Below are 18,384 nucleotides of genomic sequence, written 5' to 3'. Positions count from 1 at the left end.
AAACTACTGAAAAAAAAAAACCACTGTTGTAATAGGAGCGGCGGGGCTGCATCCCCAGAACCCCGGCCGCCTGGCTAGCTTATGCCCCAAAATAATTACACGGACACTGTATTCTTTTAAACAATGCTTGGCCCATTAACTCTAGCCCTTACAGGCTAATTCTCATATCCCGATCAACCCATCTCTAATAATCTGTGTGGCATCAGTCTTACCGGGAAAGATTCTAGCCTACATCCATCCTGGGTCTGAGCTTCATGCGTCTGCCTCAGAGAGCAGAGCTATTGCATCTGCCTGGGAGAGGGGAGCATGGGGTCTCTGAGCTCACTTCCTCTTCCTCCCAGCATTCTGTTCTGTTTACTCCTCCCACCTATGTTTTAACCTGTCAGGGCCAAGCAGTTTCTTTATTGCTTAACCAATGAAATCAACAGATTGATATATGACACTCCCACATCAGACCATCCTCTCAAGTTAGAAAACTCTAACTGATCTGAGGGGACAGTCACTAGAGTGGTGGGTTCAGGGTCTGTAACAGCTCTGGTTTCAGTTACTGTTCGTTTGCCCATTCAACACATATTCATGAAGGACCTGATCCAAGTGATAGGCTGTGTGGAAACCTACTAGGCCCTGAATAAGAAAGTTATATTTTATATGTGAAGAAAGCGAGGGCACTCACACTTAACACGGAGTTCAGTATGTAAACTGCTTTAAGAAAAAGGCCTATGGAAATGGTCTGGAAGAGGATTTGTGAGAATCTTTTTCTTCTTGCTGTATTTCTTTGTGAAGAGCTTTCGAGCTTATGGAAGGAGTAACAATAGTGATAGTCATTAACCTTTAGGGAATAAAAGCGTGCGTGGCCTGGTGCTGGTGGCACACTTTAATCCCAGCACTCGGGAGGCAGAGGCAGGTGGATCGCCTTTGTGAGTTCGAGGGCCAACCTGGTTTACAAAGTGAGTTCCAGGACAGCCAGGACTGTTACACAGAGAAAGCCTGTCTTGAAAAACCAAAACAAATCAAAACAAAAAAACCCCAAAAAGTGTATGTGTGTGAGTGTTAACTAATTGAGCCCTAATGTAACTCAGTTGAGCCCTAGCAATACAGAGCCTGACACCAGGATGCCTGGGGATTAGGGTTAAGAATGGCTTTAGATGACAAGGTGGATTCTCAAAGACTTTCTCCTTGGGAGGCCTGGAGATGGGAAGGTGATCAAGTTATATTCTTCTTTATCTCTTCCTTTAACTATGCTGGCTGGGCCCAAGATACTCCCCCTAGCCACGCCCCCTCGTGCTCTTCCGGGCTTTCCTTGCTCGCCCCATGCCCGCCCACTCATGGCTAGGCTTCCCCGAGGCCCCGCCCCCTCGCGGTCCAAACCCGCCCAGAGTCGCCTCCTTCCCAAGGTTCCGCCCCTTCGCAACCCCGCCTCTCGCCGGTCCCGCCCCTCCGCTCCGCCCTCTCCGCGCGTGGTCTAGTGGGGCTTCCCTCCGAGCTGCGCTGCGCCTTCGAGGAATGTTTCTCCGTGCAGTTGGCTCTGGGCTGACGTTGTTCTTCCGCACTCCCGGGCTTGCAGCGGTTGCCGCCATGAGCACTGGCACCTTCGTCCAGTTGGAGCCGCTCAACTACCGCGGCGGGGCCCGTGTGGAGCCCGTGGACAGCAGCGGCACGGAGAAGGCCTTCGAGCCGGCCACCGGTAACCGGGCTGGACGCGGGTGGAGTGGGCTCTCCTTGGCCCTGTGCACTGGGTCTGCTTCCCCTTGTCTTCCTTCCAAGCACTCCGCAAAGGGTTGCTGGACTTGCACAGCTGCAGTGTGGAGCACAGAGTGCTGCGGAGGCTCGTGGGAAAGTGGGAGCTGGGGCAAGTGAAACCTATGTTAAATGTTTACAGCAGTTCTTATTGAATGGTTGGTAGAGCCCACTGAGCCTCGTGGTAAGTGAGCAGTCCAGGGTTCTAGGGTTCTCAGATCTCCTCTGCTGCAGAGTTTTCTCCTCTATTACACACACACACACACACACACACACACACACATATATTCTAAATTACCCAGTAGCACTTAGGAGAGTTTGTTTTGTTTATTTTTATTTTTTTTCTTTTTGTTTTTTGAGACAGGGTTTTTCAGTAGCTATGGAGCCTGTCCTGGAACTCTGTAGACCAGGCTGGCTTCGAACTCAGAGAGAACCACCTGCCTCCCGAGTGCTGGGATTAAAGTTGTGTGCCACCATACTTGGCTTGTTTTTATTTTTAAAATGATACGTGTTGAGTGTTTTGCCTGCATGTGAGTTGTTTACTACTTGGAACTTTATTGGACTTGAAAGGGATTCCTGGTCACAAAATTAAGAACGAAATGAGATCATGGGCACAGGGATCCCCCAAAGAAGGCTGATAGAAACAATTTCAAATGTGTTTTGTAACTGCTTGAGATAAAACGGACTTTCTGCTTCTCTCTAGGCCGAGTGATAGCTACTTTACAGTGTTCAGGAGAAAATGAAGTAAATTTGGCTGTTAAAAGTGCAAAGGATGCCTTTGAAATCTGGAGAAAGAAATCGGGCATGGAGCGTGGCCAAGTCCTTTTAGAGGCTGCCCGGATGATAAAGGTGTGTATCAATCCTTTCCTTTTGAGCCAGCTCCACTCACACTGCTCTGAGGGTGGTCACAGTTAACATTGATGCAGCTTCAGGTTTGGATAGCTCGTGTGAAATGGAGAAACATTCATTCCCCGTGCTCACCTTGGTATGTAAAGCACACGTCCACTGAGGGCTCCCTGGGACCTTAATTGCTTGGGAAGAGTCCAGATTCAGAGATACAAAAAAACCAACCAACCAACCAAACAAACAACTTATCAGAAACTTAGAAGATTCAGAGTGATGTACATCAGAACGTGAATTCTATCTTTGGTGGGAATGTCGGGTTTCCTTTTCTTCCCTTTTTTTGTCATAAGTATGCTGTGAGAAACCTTGAAGGGTCTGAGAGTTAACCTGCTTGCAAGAATGTGTGTTTATATGTATAATCAAATATCTGTATGCATACTTATCAGTGGTATCAGTGCACACATATATTCTGATAGAATGCATGGAGCTTTGGAGATCAGAGAAAAAGTCTTCTTACAGCACACTGTAGCGGCTTGTAGGTGTAGGGGGAATTAGGGTATCAGAAGACTTCCTGTGTCTTCTCCTCCTATTCTGGGGAGGTATTGAGATTAATTGCTCATCAAACAACTCTCTGGGACTGAGAGGGAAGAGCCACTGTGGTTATTATTACCCTGGAGATAAACAGATGGCTCTAGGAGCAAGCAATTTATAGCTCCAAAGGTCTCTCGGGGGCATGCAGTCTCTTCCAAGGTCTTTGTCCTTCAGTTAGCATGCCTGTGTTCTGTGCTCAGATAGCCTGGGCCATGTAGAAATGTCAGAATATATGCTCACATACATGTCCTCATTCATCCACACGCACATACTTGTTCTTAAAACTTCCATTTTCTAACTTACACTGATGTGGTCTCCATCTTTGCCCCCTGGTGACCTGGAAGGAGGACAGCAGGTGTTTGTCTTCAGTCCACCACTATTATTCTGCCGCGGTTCCTCACCAGTGCCAGCCTTTTCTAGGCTTGGAACTTGAGTGACACGTTTCTTCTTAAGCACTGGCCATATTGAAACATCATAATGTGAATTAAATCTCCTCTTCTGTTTTACCCAAAGGAACAAAAGGATGCGATTGCCATCATGGAGACCATCAACAATGGGAAGTCCATATTTGAGGCCCGCCTGGATATTGACACTTCGTGGCAGTGCCTGGAATACTATGCAGGCCTGGCTGCATCCATGGCAGGTGAGCCCTGGCGTGGCCTCAGGTGACCATCTGATCAGAGGGCAGAAGAGCAGAGCCTGGTGGTGATTGTTATCTACTTCGGTGGCTTCTGTTAGTTTATCATTCCTTAGCTAAAGTGGAGATAGTAACAATTTCTTGGATTGTTCTAAGGATTCAATGAGATAGTAGACGAAAGCATCCAGTATTACAACCTGAACTGTAGACCAAATGGTTCGAAGCCCTAGTTTGTAAGAGTCTGCACGATGCTTACCATTGTTACCCAGTTCAGGCCAGGAATGTAGCTCAGTTGGAGTGCTTGCCTAGTGTGCGTTGTGCGCAGAGCCCTGGGTCCAGTTCCAAATACTGCATACTCCTGAGTGTGGTGATAGCCACTCCCCACTTGTAATCCTAGTGCCTAGGAGGGGGACGCAGGAGGATCAGAAGGTTAAGGGCATCCTCAGCTACCTAGTGAATTTGAGGTAAATGAAATATATCTCAAACAAATGTTTACAGCAGTTCATATTGAATGGGTGGTAGAGCCCACCTGAGCCCCACGTGGTAAGTGAGCTAGTGCTCTTCAAGGCTGAGCCATCTCTCCAGCCCCCACAGAAGAGTCTTTGAGAGTTAACTAGGATGATCTCGTGCTCGTGAAATTGTGGGGAGCATAGACTTGCATCATTTCTTATTCTGTTTTATTCCTAGGAGAGCATGTCCAACTCCCAAATGGGTCCTTCGGCTACACCAGAAGAGAGCCACTTGGGGTGTGTGTGGGGATAGGAGCATGGAACTACCCCTTCCAGATTGCCTGTTGGAAGTCTGCTCCTGCTTTGGCATGTGGTAAGAATGAGTCACTCCTTCACAGTGAGCCTTCCGCCCCCCCCCCCCCCCACTCAGACAGCAAGAGCTGCCTTGGGGCAGTCAATCTCAGAGGATGTGGGTCTATTCCTGCCTTGGCTTGCACCTGAAGGAATTAAAGTTGAGGTTGCACACACAGGTCATGTCTTGGGGTTTCTATTTTGCATCTGTCCAGTTTGTTTCTGATGGAGGAACTGGCTGTATATTCTAGGCTATCCTTTTTTGGGAGTTGGGAGGGAGGAGATGGTTTTCGAGACAAGGTTTCTCTGTGTAGCCTTGGGTGTCCTGGAACTCACTCTGTAGACCAGGCTGGCCTCAAGCTCATAGAGATCTGCGAGCCTCTGTCTTCCGAGTGCTGGGATTAAAGGTGTTTCCACCACCACCTGGCTAGGCTATCCTTTTGATTCAGCCTTCTAGTGTTGGAATGAAAGGAAATGAAAGTTTTTGGTCTTCAGTTAACTTTTATCAGACTGATTATCCCTACTTCACATTGAAGTTGCAAGCTTTAAATAGGATTACCCATGTCCAAAGACCTTGATACATGAGAACCCAAGGTGGGGAAGCAAGGTATGGCCTTTTTTAAAAAATAATTTTAGGTTTATTGGTTTTTTATGTATGAGTGTTTGCCTGCATATCTATATCTATCTATTGATCGATCGATCAATAGATAGATGGTATATAGTATACCATGTGTACCACTAGTACTTGTAGAGACCAGAAGGTGCTAGATTCTCTGGATCTGGAGTTACAGCTGGTTCTAAGCCATCCTTTGTCTCCTGGAAACTGATCTCAGACTCTCTGCCAGAGCAACAGGTGCTCTTAACCAATGGATCATTGTTTCAGTCTCAGATGTTTCTAGAATTAATAACATCGTTGGTGAATTTAGAGGACCAGGAACCAGTTGAAATCGTCTAGTCTTGTCTGAGAGGAGCATTTGCTTTTCTACAGGTAATGCCATGATCTTTAAGCCTTCTCCCTTCACACCCATGTCTGCTTTGCTGCTGGCTGAGATCTATACCAAAGCGGGCGCGCCTCCTGGCCTCTTCAACGTGGTACAAGGTGGGGCTGCCACAGGCCAGTTTCTGTGTCAGCATCGCCACGTGGCCAAAGTCTCCTTCACTGGAAGTGTGCCTACTGGCATGAAGGTACAGACGACACCAGTTTTGTTCGACACAAATGGCTAAGTCTGGCAAAGCTAGTCCTGCCCACTGCGTATTTTGCAGATTTTGAGTTTATGTTGGGAATGGGTCAGGAAATTCTACTCTTTCTGTGCACGTGACGGGGGAAAGAGGGCATGTATGGGTGGTTCGTGGTAGGCCAGGTGGGGTAGAAATTCTCACCTGCTTCAGGAGACGATGTGTGTGAGGGATTGGGGCCTGGGCTGCACTGTGCTCTGTTGGTGAGTTAACTGTATTATATAGAAGAAGAATATTTTCAGGTTACTTCAGGTTTGCTACTTTGACCTGGATTTATGTTCCCAGTTTTAAATAGCCCTAAGCATAAGAATGCAAAAAGAATTCCTGGCTGCAAGAATCCTATGAATTGTCAGTATGTTTTAAATGAACTCTTGTTTCAGGGTGTTATGTGATGTTCTGTAAATTCTTAGAAGGTTTTGCCAAAGAATATTCTAAGTGTACGAAGAGCCCAGTGTACGTGAGAACAGGTTCTGGCCCCGGTCAGACAAAGATAACCTGGTAGGTTCAGGTTGAGTTGACCTAGCATGCAGACTAACTTAGGCTAAACTTCCAGGTGTCTTGTTTGGTTCTGTAGATCATGGAAATGTCCTCTAAAGGAATCAAACCTGTAACCTTGGAGCTTGGAGGCAAATCTCCTCTGATCATCTTCTCAGACTGTGACCTGGAGAACGCTGTGAAGGGGGCATTGGTGGCCAACTTCCTCACACAAGGCCAGGTATGAACTCTTCCTGGGAGGGCTGGGAAGGAATCCCTGCCTCTCCCCCTGGTAGCATGCTGACATCCTAGACACACTGAGAATTACAGGGTAGTTGTGAACAAATAGTACCAAGAATTCCTGTATATCTCTGAACCAGATCCCTCTAATACTGTGTGGTCCTTGGCCTTCTTAAGGGCTGCGACCCATTAATACAGTTGCTCCTGTTGTGGTGGCCCACAACTGTAAGATTTTCATCGTTACTTTGTAGCTATAATTTTTGCTACTGGTATGAATCACAGTGTAGATATTTTTGGAGATAGAGGTGTGCCAGAGAAGTGCTGCAGAATCTAACCCGTGTGCTTCACCATTCTTCCAGTCTGTGTGTATACATCATACAGAATCAATGTCCTCCTGAACTATCTGAGAGAAAGTTACAGACACAAGGTCCCTAACTATCAAATACTGTAGCACAGCCCCCAAAACCACATTCTTGTACATAAGCATAGTGTGATTAGTACTCTATGAGTGTTAATTTATTGGCTTTAATCCTGGCACTCCGGAGGCAGGGACAAGCGAATCTCTTTGAGTTCAGGCCAGCGTGGTCTACAGAGCTAGTTTTAGGACAGCTAGGGTTCTTGCATAGAGAAAGAAAAGAAAAGAAAAACAAAACAAAGTGTTTCATATACACACAGACATACATTCCCTAGCCCTGGTCTGAGAATTATGAGCAACATGGACACAGTAGGAGTCAAGAGCCTGACACTGAGATCTTGGTAGAATTTTTTTTTTTCCTCTTGGCAGTACTGGGGGTTAAACTCGGATCTCAAACCCGGCAGGTAAGCGTTCTACCACTGAGCTACATCCCCAGCCCTAAAGCTTGGTTTCTAGGTCTCACTTCGCACTTACTAAAACCAGGGCTGCCTAGATAGATGGTCAATTCCAGAGTTCAAGTGGAAAAAGAATGAGATGGGTCTAGAATACCTCAACTGCCAGAAATCAAAGAAGTTACTCAGGTCAGAGAGTTAAAACCAGGCATGGTGCACATGCCTGTGACCCCAGCACTTGGGAGGCTGGGAAGTCAAGGACAGTGCGGGCTATACAGAGACCTTCTCTCAAAACAGCTCACAATGGAAACAATGTTAATTACTCCAATTATTCCAGATTGTACCCATTGTTTAGTTTGATACATGAACCAAATGATCACACTGTACCACATAAACATGTACAGTTTAGAGAAATAATAACAAAGGCTGGAGAGATAGCTCACCTGTGGGTTTTTGTTGTTGTTGTTGTTTTGAGACAGGGTTTCTTATGTATAACCTTTGCTGTCCTGGAACTCTTTGTAGACCAGGCTTGCCTCTTAAGTCGGAGATTCTCCTACCTCTGACTCTCAAGTGCTGGACTAAAGTGTGTGCCACCGCTACTTAGCCTTTTTTGTACAGGCCGAATGCTATGTTCAGAAGTTATATAAGTCTGTACTATTGCCCCTGCCTTCACATGACGATCCAGTATTTCAGCAGTTAATAGCATTGACTGCTCTCATAGAGGACCTGGGTTCGAGTCCTAGCACCCACATGGTGGCTCAGAATCATCTGTGACTCCAGGTCCAGGAAATCCAGTGCCCTCTTCTGGCCTCCACAAGTACCAGGCACACACGGCACACAGACCGACATGCAGGCAAATCATCAGTATACATAAAATAAAACATTAAAAAAATGGGTCATGTCCCATGAAAAGTTTTTACATGTTTTTTTCCTCATTATTTTTTCATTCCCCATACAAATTGATGACTTCTGTCTTTTAGGTTTGCTGTAATGGCACTAGAGTGTTTGTGCAAAAGGAAATTATTGACAAATTTACAAAAGAAGTCGTGAAGCAGACTCAAAACATAAGAATTGGGGACCCCCTTCTGGAAGATACGAGGATGGGCCCACTCATCAATGGCCCACATCTGGAGCGGGTCCTTGGGTTTATAAAGTCAGCCAAGGAGGAGGTGAGCAATGAACGGGAGCTGGGACGGGGCGGGTTATGTCATGGCTCCTTGCCCCATGCCCTTTTTTGCATTTACATTAGTGGTTAGTATCCATGAGTGCTCTGCCTTGGGAGGGTAAATGCTGTGTGCCTTTGCTCGGGCTGCCTTCGTCCTTGTGGGGACACATATGGGGTTGTGTGTTCAATACAGAAGATGCCTGCCTTTTCTTTTTCACTTAGGGTGCCACTGTGCTATATGGTGGAGAACCGTATGAACCAACGGATCCTAAGTTAAAACATGGATATTACATGACACCTTGCATTTTAAGTATGTCTTCTTGTTTGCTTTTAAATGACTTGAATTAAATAGTAGATAGTTAGAAATGAATTATTTATGAACTGTGTAATGTCATAGAGTAAGGGTTGGCAAATTTAATGATTCCGCTATCCAGGTTTAAGAAGTAGAACTACTTCATTACTTTTGAAGCCCCGTAGGTACTCTGAGCTAGGACAATCGTGTCTATTGGTTTATGTACTGGAGACATTTGCTCTTGGAATAAGCTTTAAATAAAAAACCCCAATACATGTTTGATTAAAAAAAAAGTATTGAACTCCTCAGTAATGTAAAACATAAACTATAACGTATCAATATAACAGAATCAGGTGTAAGTTTAGTGAGCTTTATTACATCTTTTCACTCTTCAAACTCTAGTTTGGACAGTCAAGTATACATGGGCATCCTATCAAACCTGATTGCCTCCACGGTCTCACTGTGTGTTGTTGTCTGACCTGGAACACTCTACGTAGGCCATGCTGGCTTTGAACTTAACAGAGATCTGACTCTCGCTGCCTCTTGAGTGCTGGGTTAAATAAAGGTGAACACTACCACATCCAGCTAAACCCTGCTTTTGTTAGTCTCATTTACAGTTTTTTGTTAGGACATTCATACAAATATTGTTTGTTTTATAGACTTTAAGCAGTACCTATAAATCTTACTTATATTAGCAATTAAACTGATTGTAAACCCGTGACCCTATTGGTAGTGGTGTTAACCTTTAGCCTAAAGAAATAGCCACTGGTATTGAAAAGCTATGAGCCTAACTCCATACCATGGATTAGGTTAGTTGTAATTGAATGAATAACAAATAGGGCAAGCTTATATGTTGTTAAGTGAAATGTATGGATTAGACGATAAAATATGTGATGATATTCTGAATCTGTTGAAGAACCTGAAGCAAAGGAAGGAATGGAGTATACATGGTGAGACCATATTAATGAGTTCTCCATATGCTAAGGTTAAGGCTCCTTTCATTACATTTTATGTGTTTCTGAATATTATAGACTTTCCACCAAAACATGCACTTTACAATTAGACTTTATGCAGATTGTGAAGCCAGGCAAGAGTGTGGAGGATTATAATAAAGTAGTCCCACACTAGCTCAGAATGGAGTATAATAAAGGCCTCTTTATTTAGGGGTAGACTCACAGATCAGCAGTCCTCTGCATGAGCAGGGAACAGGAACTGAATCCAGCAGCCAAGGGGGCTACACCCGTTTCTACATCTGTTTATATAGTACATGTGGCCACGCCCAGAGTGTGCCAGTATCTTAAAGGCTATTGGCTAAAGGAGTTCCCACAGCAAAAGAAGAGGGAGCCAGCCCTTTATTTTTGTGATTCTGGAAGCTAGCTTGTATTTTAACATATATGTGACTTAGAAAACCTGTTAAAACAGGTTTCTGCTGTCTGTCAGTCTTAGAGCCTGGGGCCTGGAGATGTGCATTGCAACAGACCACAGTTCACCTTTGTGCACCAGGAAGTTTAGAACTAATTTAGAGCCTCGGTCTGACTTCAAAAACATTGCTTTTAGACGCTTTATAAAAGTTCATCATTAAGCTGTGTCTAGTTTGTGTGATTATTTCCTGAAGGCGTAAGTCGCAAACAATGCCACACCAGTTTGGAATTATGATTAATAGGGTGATATTTATTTAAAGGGGAAAAAACTTACAGATAACCGTCCCAGACAACAGCCCTCTGTGCAACCAGGATGGAGTCTAGTTGCCGGAAACGGAGAAGGAAGCGGAAAAAAGGGGCGAGAAGGGAAGTAGCCGCTTTTTTAAAGGGAGAGAGACCACACCCCAATGGGCTGGTATCTCAGCGGCTATAGGCTGGAGGAGCGGAAGGACCTCCCACAACAATTTCCTCTTTGAATGTTTAGTTTATGGCTTTCTGCTTTCATCACTGTAAGTAATACTGTGGTGAAGATTCTTGTAAATAAATTTGTTTAGCTCACTGGGTACTTCCTTAGGAATTCTAAAGAATGATTTCAGAGTTATACAGGATGACTCTCTAATATGTATTACCAAGTTGCCATGCAAAAGGAAGGTCTAATTAATACTCATGGTGGCTATATCCTCTTGAAAAATTTTTTCCCTAAAGCTACATGTTTCACTGTTTACTACAGATAATGTATAATACGAGTTTATGTTCCCCTCACTGCCATTGGTTTCATTATGAATGTTGGTAGCTAATTGCAGAGATGACATGACCTGTGTGAGAGAAGAGATCTTCGGACCAGTCATGTCCATTTTGTCATTTAAAACCGAAGCTGAGGTCCTGGATCGGGCCAATGATACCACGTTTGGACTAGCAGCTGGCGTCTTTACCAGGTATGTGGATCAAGACACGCACAGCATCTTCTTGGGTCTGCAGTCTTTCTTACTCCTCCTTACTTTGCTGGCGTCTTTACCAGGTATGTGGATCAAGACACGCACAGCATCTTCTTGGGTCTGCAATCATTCTTACTCCTCCTTACTTTGCTGTCATCAGAGCCATCAGCATCTCCGTCTGTTTCATGATGCTGAAGACCAAACTGAGCCACACTCCAGCCCTGTTTGCTTCTTTTTAATTCAGGAAATGCCAAAGCTGCCTTTTATAGTTTTTTACTAATGGCCAAAGGACTCTTATATTGCTATGGAGTTTAAATTGAACTTTATTAAAAGTTCTGGCTTCATTCTTTCATTGAATATTTAAGATTCTGATCTATGTAAAGCTTTGGGCTAGATATTAAAAACATTCAAATCAAGGAATTTAGAAAACTTTTAACATTATGAATACTGGACATTGTTCTTCAAATACAACATTTTTAGTGCAGTGTAGTTTTAAATACCGTGTTACCATCATTAATATCTTTGTACATAAATGTTAACCACTATAATAGAGGTAAAAATGATTTTGATGCAAAATTTCTTTCAAAACAATCCGTGCCTATAATTGCAGCAATCTGGATAATGGTAGTCATGCATGCCTATAACCTTAGCAGACTGGTTGTGGTGGTACGTGCCTGTAACCCCAGCAGTCAGAGGCAGGTGGATCATGAGTTTGAGACCAGCCTAGGCTACATAGTGAGACTACAGAACAAGAAAACAAACAAAAAAGAAAAAGGACTGTAAATCTCCAGGTCGTGTGCAAACTCATTAATCACTGGCCTTGGGAAGGTGGTTTTCTAAGGCTTCACTGAGAGTGTAGAGCATTTGTGGTACCAAGGTCAAATGCTGTCTTGTGGTCAGATACCTAGGAAGGAAGGCCTGAGTGTTCCTTCCATGAAGTGCTTTGAAGCTGGTCCTCATGTGATTGCTTCCCTTTGGGTCCTGACAGAAAGATTGGGACTCTGCTTTTCTGCTTTGGAGACTGAGTGGGCTAGGTGCTCTTTGTGTGTGTTGGGGTACCAAGGATTAAACCTAGGACCTTGGCAATACTAAACATCCTCCACTGAGCTGTAAATCTCCAGCATCACCAGCCTTTTTTTTTTTTTTTTTTTTTTTTTTTTTTTTTTTTTTTTTTTTACTTTTTAGTTTGAGTTAGGTGCTCTTTGTTAAAGATGACCATGACATTGTTCTGTAGCCTAGGCAGGCCTCGAACTGACTCAAGTTGTCTTCTGGCCTCTACATATGTGCTATGGCACACACATGCCCACACACACACACACACGATATAAAAGGCTCTAATTTCTCCATACCTGCGTCAGCCTTTATTGGCATGTTTTAGTTTCAGCCATTCTCCTGGGTGTAAGGTTATATTCCATTGTGGATTTGGTTCTCATTTTTGTGGATTTTGCTTTTGTCTGTTACTTTGAGTGTTATATTTAAGGAGGCTTTGTCGAATCTGGGACCATGGAGATATATTTCTGTACTTCTGATGGTTTTATAGTTCTCAGACCTGTGTTCTATGCAGGTGCATGCTTGTGTACCGTGTAAGGGTTCCACCTTCATCACTTTGTGTGAGTGGTGTAGTTGTTCCACGCCGCTGAGTAGTGGCACTCTTGTTGCTGCTTACTTTAGTGATTTTTTAAAAATCTGGGTCGTCTTTTGCCTGGGCGATGAAAGGGATTTAAACAGTTTGAAGAAACAAGAGTTTGGCAGGATTTCAGGGCCCTTGCAATTTACGCTCCAAGGTTTCCTGTGAAGTTAGCATGAACTGTGAATAACCAGCGCTGTCTCTTCCCTCCCAGGGACATCCAGCGGGCTCACAGGGTGGCGGCCGAGCTTCAGGCGGGAACATGCTACATTAACAACTACAACGTCAGCCCAGTGGAGTTGCCCTTTGGTGGCTATAAGAAGTCAGGTGAGGAGGTGGGAATGCACAAGCCAAGACAGCCGCTGTAGTCAGTGCTGCCACACCAGTATTCCTCAGCCTGTGACTAGCATAGCCCGAGGAGACAGACCCAGTCCTCCCCAGCCTCCCTGGAATGCAGGCCGGCATCGCCAGGAAGTTCTCCTGTGTAACGCGGCGTGTGAATGGCTGATCTGCATCTCATGGCATGTCTTGTGGGTAGCATTACCTTTTCTTTAGTGTTGGGTTGATTTCTCTGAGCATTAAACACTCCTGCAGGGGTTCCACATCAGGTATGCCCATCAGTAGGGCTTTGGGGCTTCTAAAGTCATTCCAGAAAGCTTATATTAATGGGTTTTCTCTTTGGGGCCCAAATTTATAAAGTCTCTTTAATTTGCCATTTGCCACAATTCTAGCCATCATCTCTGTTCTGGATGGCACCAGAGTGTCCCCCAAACTACTGCTCCTTTATTTCTGCCCCCAGATGTGTGGTCTGATGTTTCAGGGGTTTGAGGCTCAGGGACACAGCTACCACTTTGAGGTTCATTCTTTGTATTCTGGTACCTGTATTCATTTATTTCCTATACTTTTTTCATTTGAACTAAAAATTGATTTGAACACAGTTTCAGAGTCCAACCCATAGTCTTGGGCCACCTTAATATCATGAGCACTGAAGTGATGGTGGGTGTCGAGTTTTACCTGATACTCAGCGTTATCCTTGTGCTCCTCAACGACATCCCACCAGTCCTCCTCAAGCCAGTGTGGTACATGAAGGAGCTGAACACGTGCATGATGCAAGTAGAAGTCAAGGTGCTATTTCATTTATAAGTAACTTCTAGGATAGGGCTTAGGCCTTAGGGTTTTCATTCCTTTTGAGGAGCACGACAGTGGACAGTGTGATGAGAGAGATGGCTACATCTGCAGAGTGCCTGTCCTCAGGCTTAGCTAGCCACGGTTTGGACCAGGATACAGCACAAAGCCCAAGCACAGGTGCTGTCTTTTTTTTTACACATTATTCATTAGGCAGTGCTTGAGGATATTAAGTAATCAAGGAACTGGAAGTCTGCTCTTTGCACATTTAAAAGATTGATAAACCTTGTTAGTCAAGTTTTAAATGAACACTGCTTTCCCCGGCTGTCAGGTGGATTGCTTTAGAGGCTGCTTTTAGTGAGCTGCTTTGCTTTTTTTTTTTTTTTTTTTTTCAGGGCTGGGGTTGGGAAGGGAGAACACAGTCTCCTGTATCTAGAGCTTATGGGTAGTGGAGCAGACTTAAATAGGCCCTTGCCTGTGTACAGTGGGATTACAGGCGGGTGATACCCTGCCCAGGCTGTGTGCTGCTGGGGATGGAACCCAGGGCTTTGTGCTTGGTAGGCTGTAGCGCCTGACTTTTAACATGTTTCCTTAAAGGGACTGCACATTTTTCAGATGTTCACCCAGAGCAACAGGCACCTGAAATCAGGACTCATGCTCTGAAACGAGGCTGTGCTACTTCCCTGTCCTAACACTCGCTGGCCCCAGCTCCACAATAGTACCTGGTTTGAGAATGGGCTTCCCACCCAGACCAGCGGAGCGTGCATTTGAAGTAGTGTGTGACTTGAAACCACTGTAGTGACCAGTTCACCCTGACCCCGTCTTGTCTTTTCAGGATTTGGCAGAGAGAATGGCCGTGTGACGATTGAGTACTATTCACAGCTGAAGACGGTGTATGTGGAGATGGGTGAAGTGGAGTCACCTTTTTGAAAACCTGTGAATCCCGTTCACATGGCCAGGCTGTAGAACAAGCTGGCTGCCTTGACAGCAGTGTAACTGAATAGTCTCTTATGTTGTAGGGAGCTGCGGGTTGCATTCTGCCACCCAGCTCCCGCCACCGGCTAGCTTTACCCGAAATAACAACATACAAATTGTATTCTTTTAAACACTGCTTGGCCCATTGTATCTAGCCTCTTCTCAGCTAACTCTTTCACCTGGACTAGCCCATTTCTAATAAAGTGTGTAGCACCGAGGTGCGCTTACTGGGAAGATTCTAGCCTACGTCCATCCTGGGCCGGAGCTTGATCGCGTCTGCCGGGAGAGGGGAGCATGGCGTCTCTGAGCTCACTTCCTCTTCCTCCTAGCATTATGTTCTGTTTACTCCACCCACCTATGTTCTAACCAATAAAATGGGTCAAGGCAGTTTCTTTATTTTTTAACCAATATCTTTGGGTTGGGGTCAGTATTGTCCTCCATCTTGCAGTTACCCTTCCCAGTTGAAAATGTGCTCAAGTGCCTTTTGGATACCAGCCAGGGGACTTGTTCTTCCCGCAAGTCCCTGCGAGGTCTGGACACCCCAGCAGTACACCACGTAAAAGGCAGGCCCCAGCTCTGCTCACACGTCTGTCCCACCAACAATGGCAACTTTCTAGTTTGCTCTAAAGATGCCTTCCTTCTTGGGTTCCTGATGAATCAGTAGACATATTTTCTTTGTTCATTGACAGTTAAAAAATTTTGGGGGGGTGGGCGCTGAGAGATAGCTCAGAGGTTAAGAGCACTGACTGTTCTTCCAGAGGTCCTAAGTTCAATTCACAGTAACCACATGGTGGCTCACAACCATCTATAATGAGTGAGATCTGGTGCCCTCATCTGGCCTGCAGGGATACATGCAGGCAGATGCCGTATACATAATTAATAAATCCTTAAAAGAAAATTCTTAAAGCTTTAATCGGGAGCCAGAAAAGTTGTAATACTTATGGAAAAAGTGATCCATTGGCATTTAAAAAGCTACATTCCTTTTGGCTAGCAAGACAGCTCAGTGGGTAAGGTCTTAGCACAGAAGCCTGATGATTCTGTACCCAGGTCCCACATGAAGGCAGTGTGTCCCTCCCCTGTATCATATATGCATAGTAATAAAATCTTTTGCAAAAGCTTAGTTCTTTTGTCATTTCATTGAGAAACCTGACAAGCTGGCTAGCAAGAAAATAGTTGATACATCAGCAAATACCCATCCCATCATCCCATCTCAGATACTTATCCCGGGTCCTTGCACAGCGGCCTGTCGTCCTACAACTGAAGAGAGTCGTTTGCACAAATTACTGTGTGCTTCTGTGACAGAGCATTGGAATCAGTCACAGTGTTAATCTTTTGTCTTTAATTTGAATCTCATCACATCTTAAAGACTGGACTGGACAGAGGAGAAAGTATAGGACCAGGACAGGCAAGGGAAGTTGAGGCATGATAACTTTTTGTGACCCTGTCCTTCCCTGCTGCAGCCTACCCTAAAGAGCTACCAGACCTTGTAGCTGCACTACTACAGCTGAGGCCTCGCCATGCTCCTTTCTGGGGACGAGTTAAGTAATAGTGAAGGTGGCATTTAGAGATAAGGAATGATTGTCATGGCTGGGCCTAGCTCTCTTGCCCTTGCATGGGCAAGTTAGGGCAGTTAGCACTGGAATGATTAAATCAGATTTTCTTGGTGTTATTTTCCCTGAAATATTTATGAATCCTTGTTCTTATACAAAGACCTACTTGTCTTCCTTTCCAAGGTTGGGGAGGGAGTTGACGAAAGCCATTAGACAGCGCCAGTGAATGAGCTCTCCGTGGTCAATAGATGACAACGTGCCCTTGCTTAGGCAGCTGCAGTGCCTTATCACCACCGTGCACACCGTCTTCCGTCACTTTCCCCCTTTTCTTATTTCTCTGCCAGGCTGTTCCCAAGTCACTTCAGACCATGTTTCTCAGAAATTCACCTTGCATACTAGCCAGGAAGTGGCAGCCGCTCATGCCTTTAATCCCAGTACTCGGGAGGCAGAGGCAGGCGGATCTCTGAGTTTAAGACCAGCCTGGTCTACAGAGTTAGTTCCAGGACAGCTAGGACTACACAGAAACCCCGTCTCAAAAACCAAAAGAAGAAGAAGAAAAAACCCTACAAACTAAAAATGTGTTCCGAGGTAAGGGAACCAGCACAGACTTCCTCTTCTGTCCGTGTGGATGACTATTCGTTGTCACTTGAGATGTTCCCCTGCTAACTGTAGCCTTTCTGAACTAGGATGCGAACTGAAAGCGAGCACTGCTGCCATTGGCCGCGAACTGTGGAGTGGGTAAGCAGCTGCCGCTCAGTGTGGCCCAGGGAGCCGCCGCACCTGCTGGGTAAGAGAATTGTAGATTCTCAGCCCACCCCGGACCTGTCAGATTTGCATTTCAGGAAGCTCCTCAGCTGAGTCACAGGCATCATAGCTTGCCAGGCTGCGCTTTGAGAGAACTGATTCCCGAGCTCGGGCTTTATTAGAGCTGCCGTTGAGCATCTAAAAGACTGAGATGCTAATGTAATTGATCTGGGCACCTGGACTCTGAAAAGCTTCCCAGGTGAGTTCCTAGGCAGATGGAGTTGAGGACGGCTCTGAGCACCAAGCTCGGTACAGTCGCTGCGAGCCCATGTAACCGCTTAAGCTTAATAAAAAGAAGCAAAATGCGTGTGAGTTGCTCTAGCCACATAGCAAGGCCTCAGTGGCCAAACACAGGTATCAGTTAATTGGAAAGTAGAGTATGTTATGTCAGAAAACACCTAGAAAGTGCTGCTTACGAGGGATGAAGCAGAGACTGCATATGTATCTGTCCGTGTAAGGGGATGCGTATGGGCGTGAGTGTGGGGGTCAGGAGACCCACCCAGGGGGAGTGGGTTTTCCCCTTCCACTGTGTGAATTAAGGGAGTCGAACTCGGGTGGTCAGGGATGGCGGTCAATGCTTCTACCCGCTGAGCCGTTTCGTGTTAAGTCTCACCTGGTCATTTTGATTAAGGTGGGAGAGCCTCTTAGGGATGTAGAGGGGAAGCGGGGCACACTCTGGCAGAACATAGATGATAGCTTGGACTTCTGCTAGGTTACACCAGCAGATAGCACCCAAGCTTCCTACCATACCTTGTGGGAGCCTGAGCCCACCCAGCCTCTGGTCTTGAGTGCCTTCTACTGTGAGTGCGTCATCAGTGGCTCCTCAGTAATCGTGCACGAACGTTTCTAGTTCCATACAATTAGGGTTTGAATGTAAAGAGTCCCTGCAGACTCATGTGCTTGGAGCTTGGGTCCCAGCCGGTGATGATATTTTAGGAGGCTGTGGAATCTTTGGGACATCCTATGCAGCACAGAGATCAGGCGGGGAGACACTGCTGCCTCTCCTGAGCGGCATCACTATTCCCAATAAAAGCTATCCCCCACTGGTCTGGCCTACTTTGGGTAATGTGAGTATGTCTGGTAGCATGGAGAAGGCAGCAGAGCGGCAGTCAGGCTGCTAAGGGG

At 45.5% G+C, this 18,384-nt stretch overlaps 1 protein-coding gene across 1 annotated transcript; it reads left to right on the top strand.

The window, feature by feature from the left end:
- Positions 1 to 1,432: 1,432 nt before the first annotated feature.
- Positions 1,433 to 15,075, top strand: Aldh9a1 (aldehyde dehydrogenase 9 family member A1). Its single transcript, XM_041662713.1, has 11 exons — positions 1,433 to 1,684; positions 2,441 to 2,586; positions 3,685 to 3,814; positions 4,496 to 4,630; positions 5,597 to 5,793; positions 6,419 to 6,559; positions 8,346 to 8,534; positions 8,753 to 8,840; positions 11,037 to 11,178; positions 13,020 to 13,132; positions 14,766 to 15,075. The coding sequence occupies exons 1-11, from the start codon at positions 1,504 to 1,506 to the stop codon at positions 14,858 to 14,860; spliced, it is 1,557 nt and encodes a 518-aa protein (XP_041518647.1). The 5' UTR covers positions 1,433 to 1,503; the 3' UTR covers positions 14,861 to 15,075.
- Positions 15,076 to 18,384: the final 3,309 nt, after the last annotated feature.

The sequence above is a fragment of the Microtus oregoni genome, unplaced genomic scaffold, assembly GCF_018167655.1.
Source record: "Microtus oregoni isolate MIOR12 unplaced genomic scaffold, Mior012 000013F_ref0000133, whole genome shotgun sequence".
Lineage (NCBI taxonomy): Eukaryota > Metazoa > Chordata > Mammalia > Rodentia > Cricetidae > Microtus > Microtus oregoni.
This window is presented reverse-complemented; position numbering and strand designations above follow the sequence as displayed.

Bases quoted from the DNA above. Each gene is read 5' to 3' on its own strand.
- Aldh9a1 (XM_041662713.1), top strand. From the start codon at position 1,504: ATGTTTCTCCGTGCAGTTGGCTCTGGGCTGACGTTGTTCTTCCGCACT. The intron at 2,587-3,684 runs GTGTGTATCAAT...TTTTACCCAAAG, and splicing joins AGGCTGCCCGGATGATAAAG to GAACAAAAGGATGCGATTGC. The intron at 8,535-8,752 runs GTGAGCAATGAA...TTTTTCACTTAG, and splicing joins TAAAGTCAGCCAAGGAGGAG to GGTGCCACTGTGCTATATGG.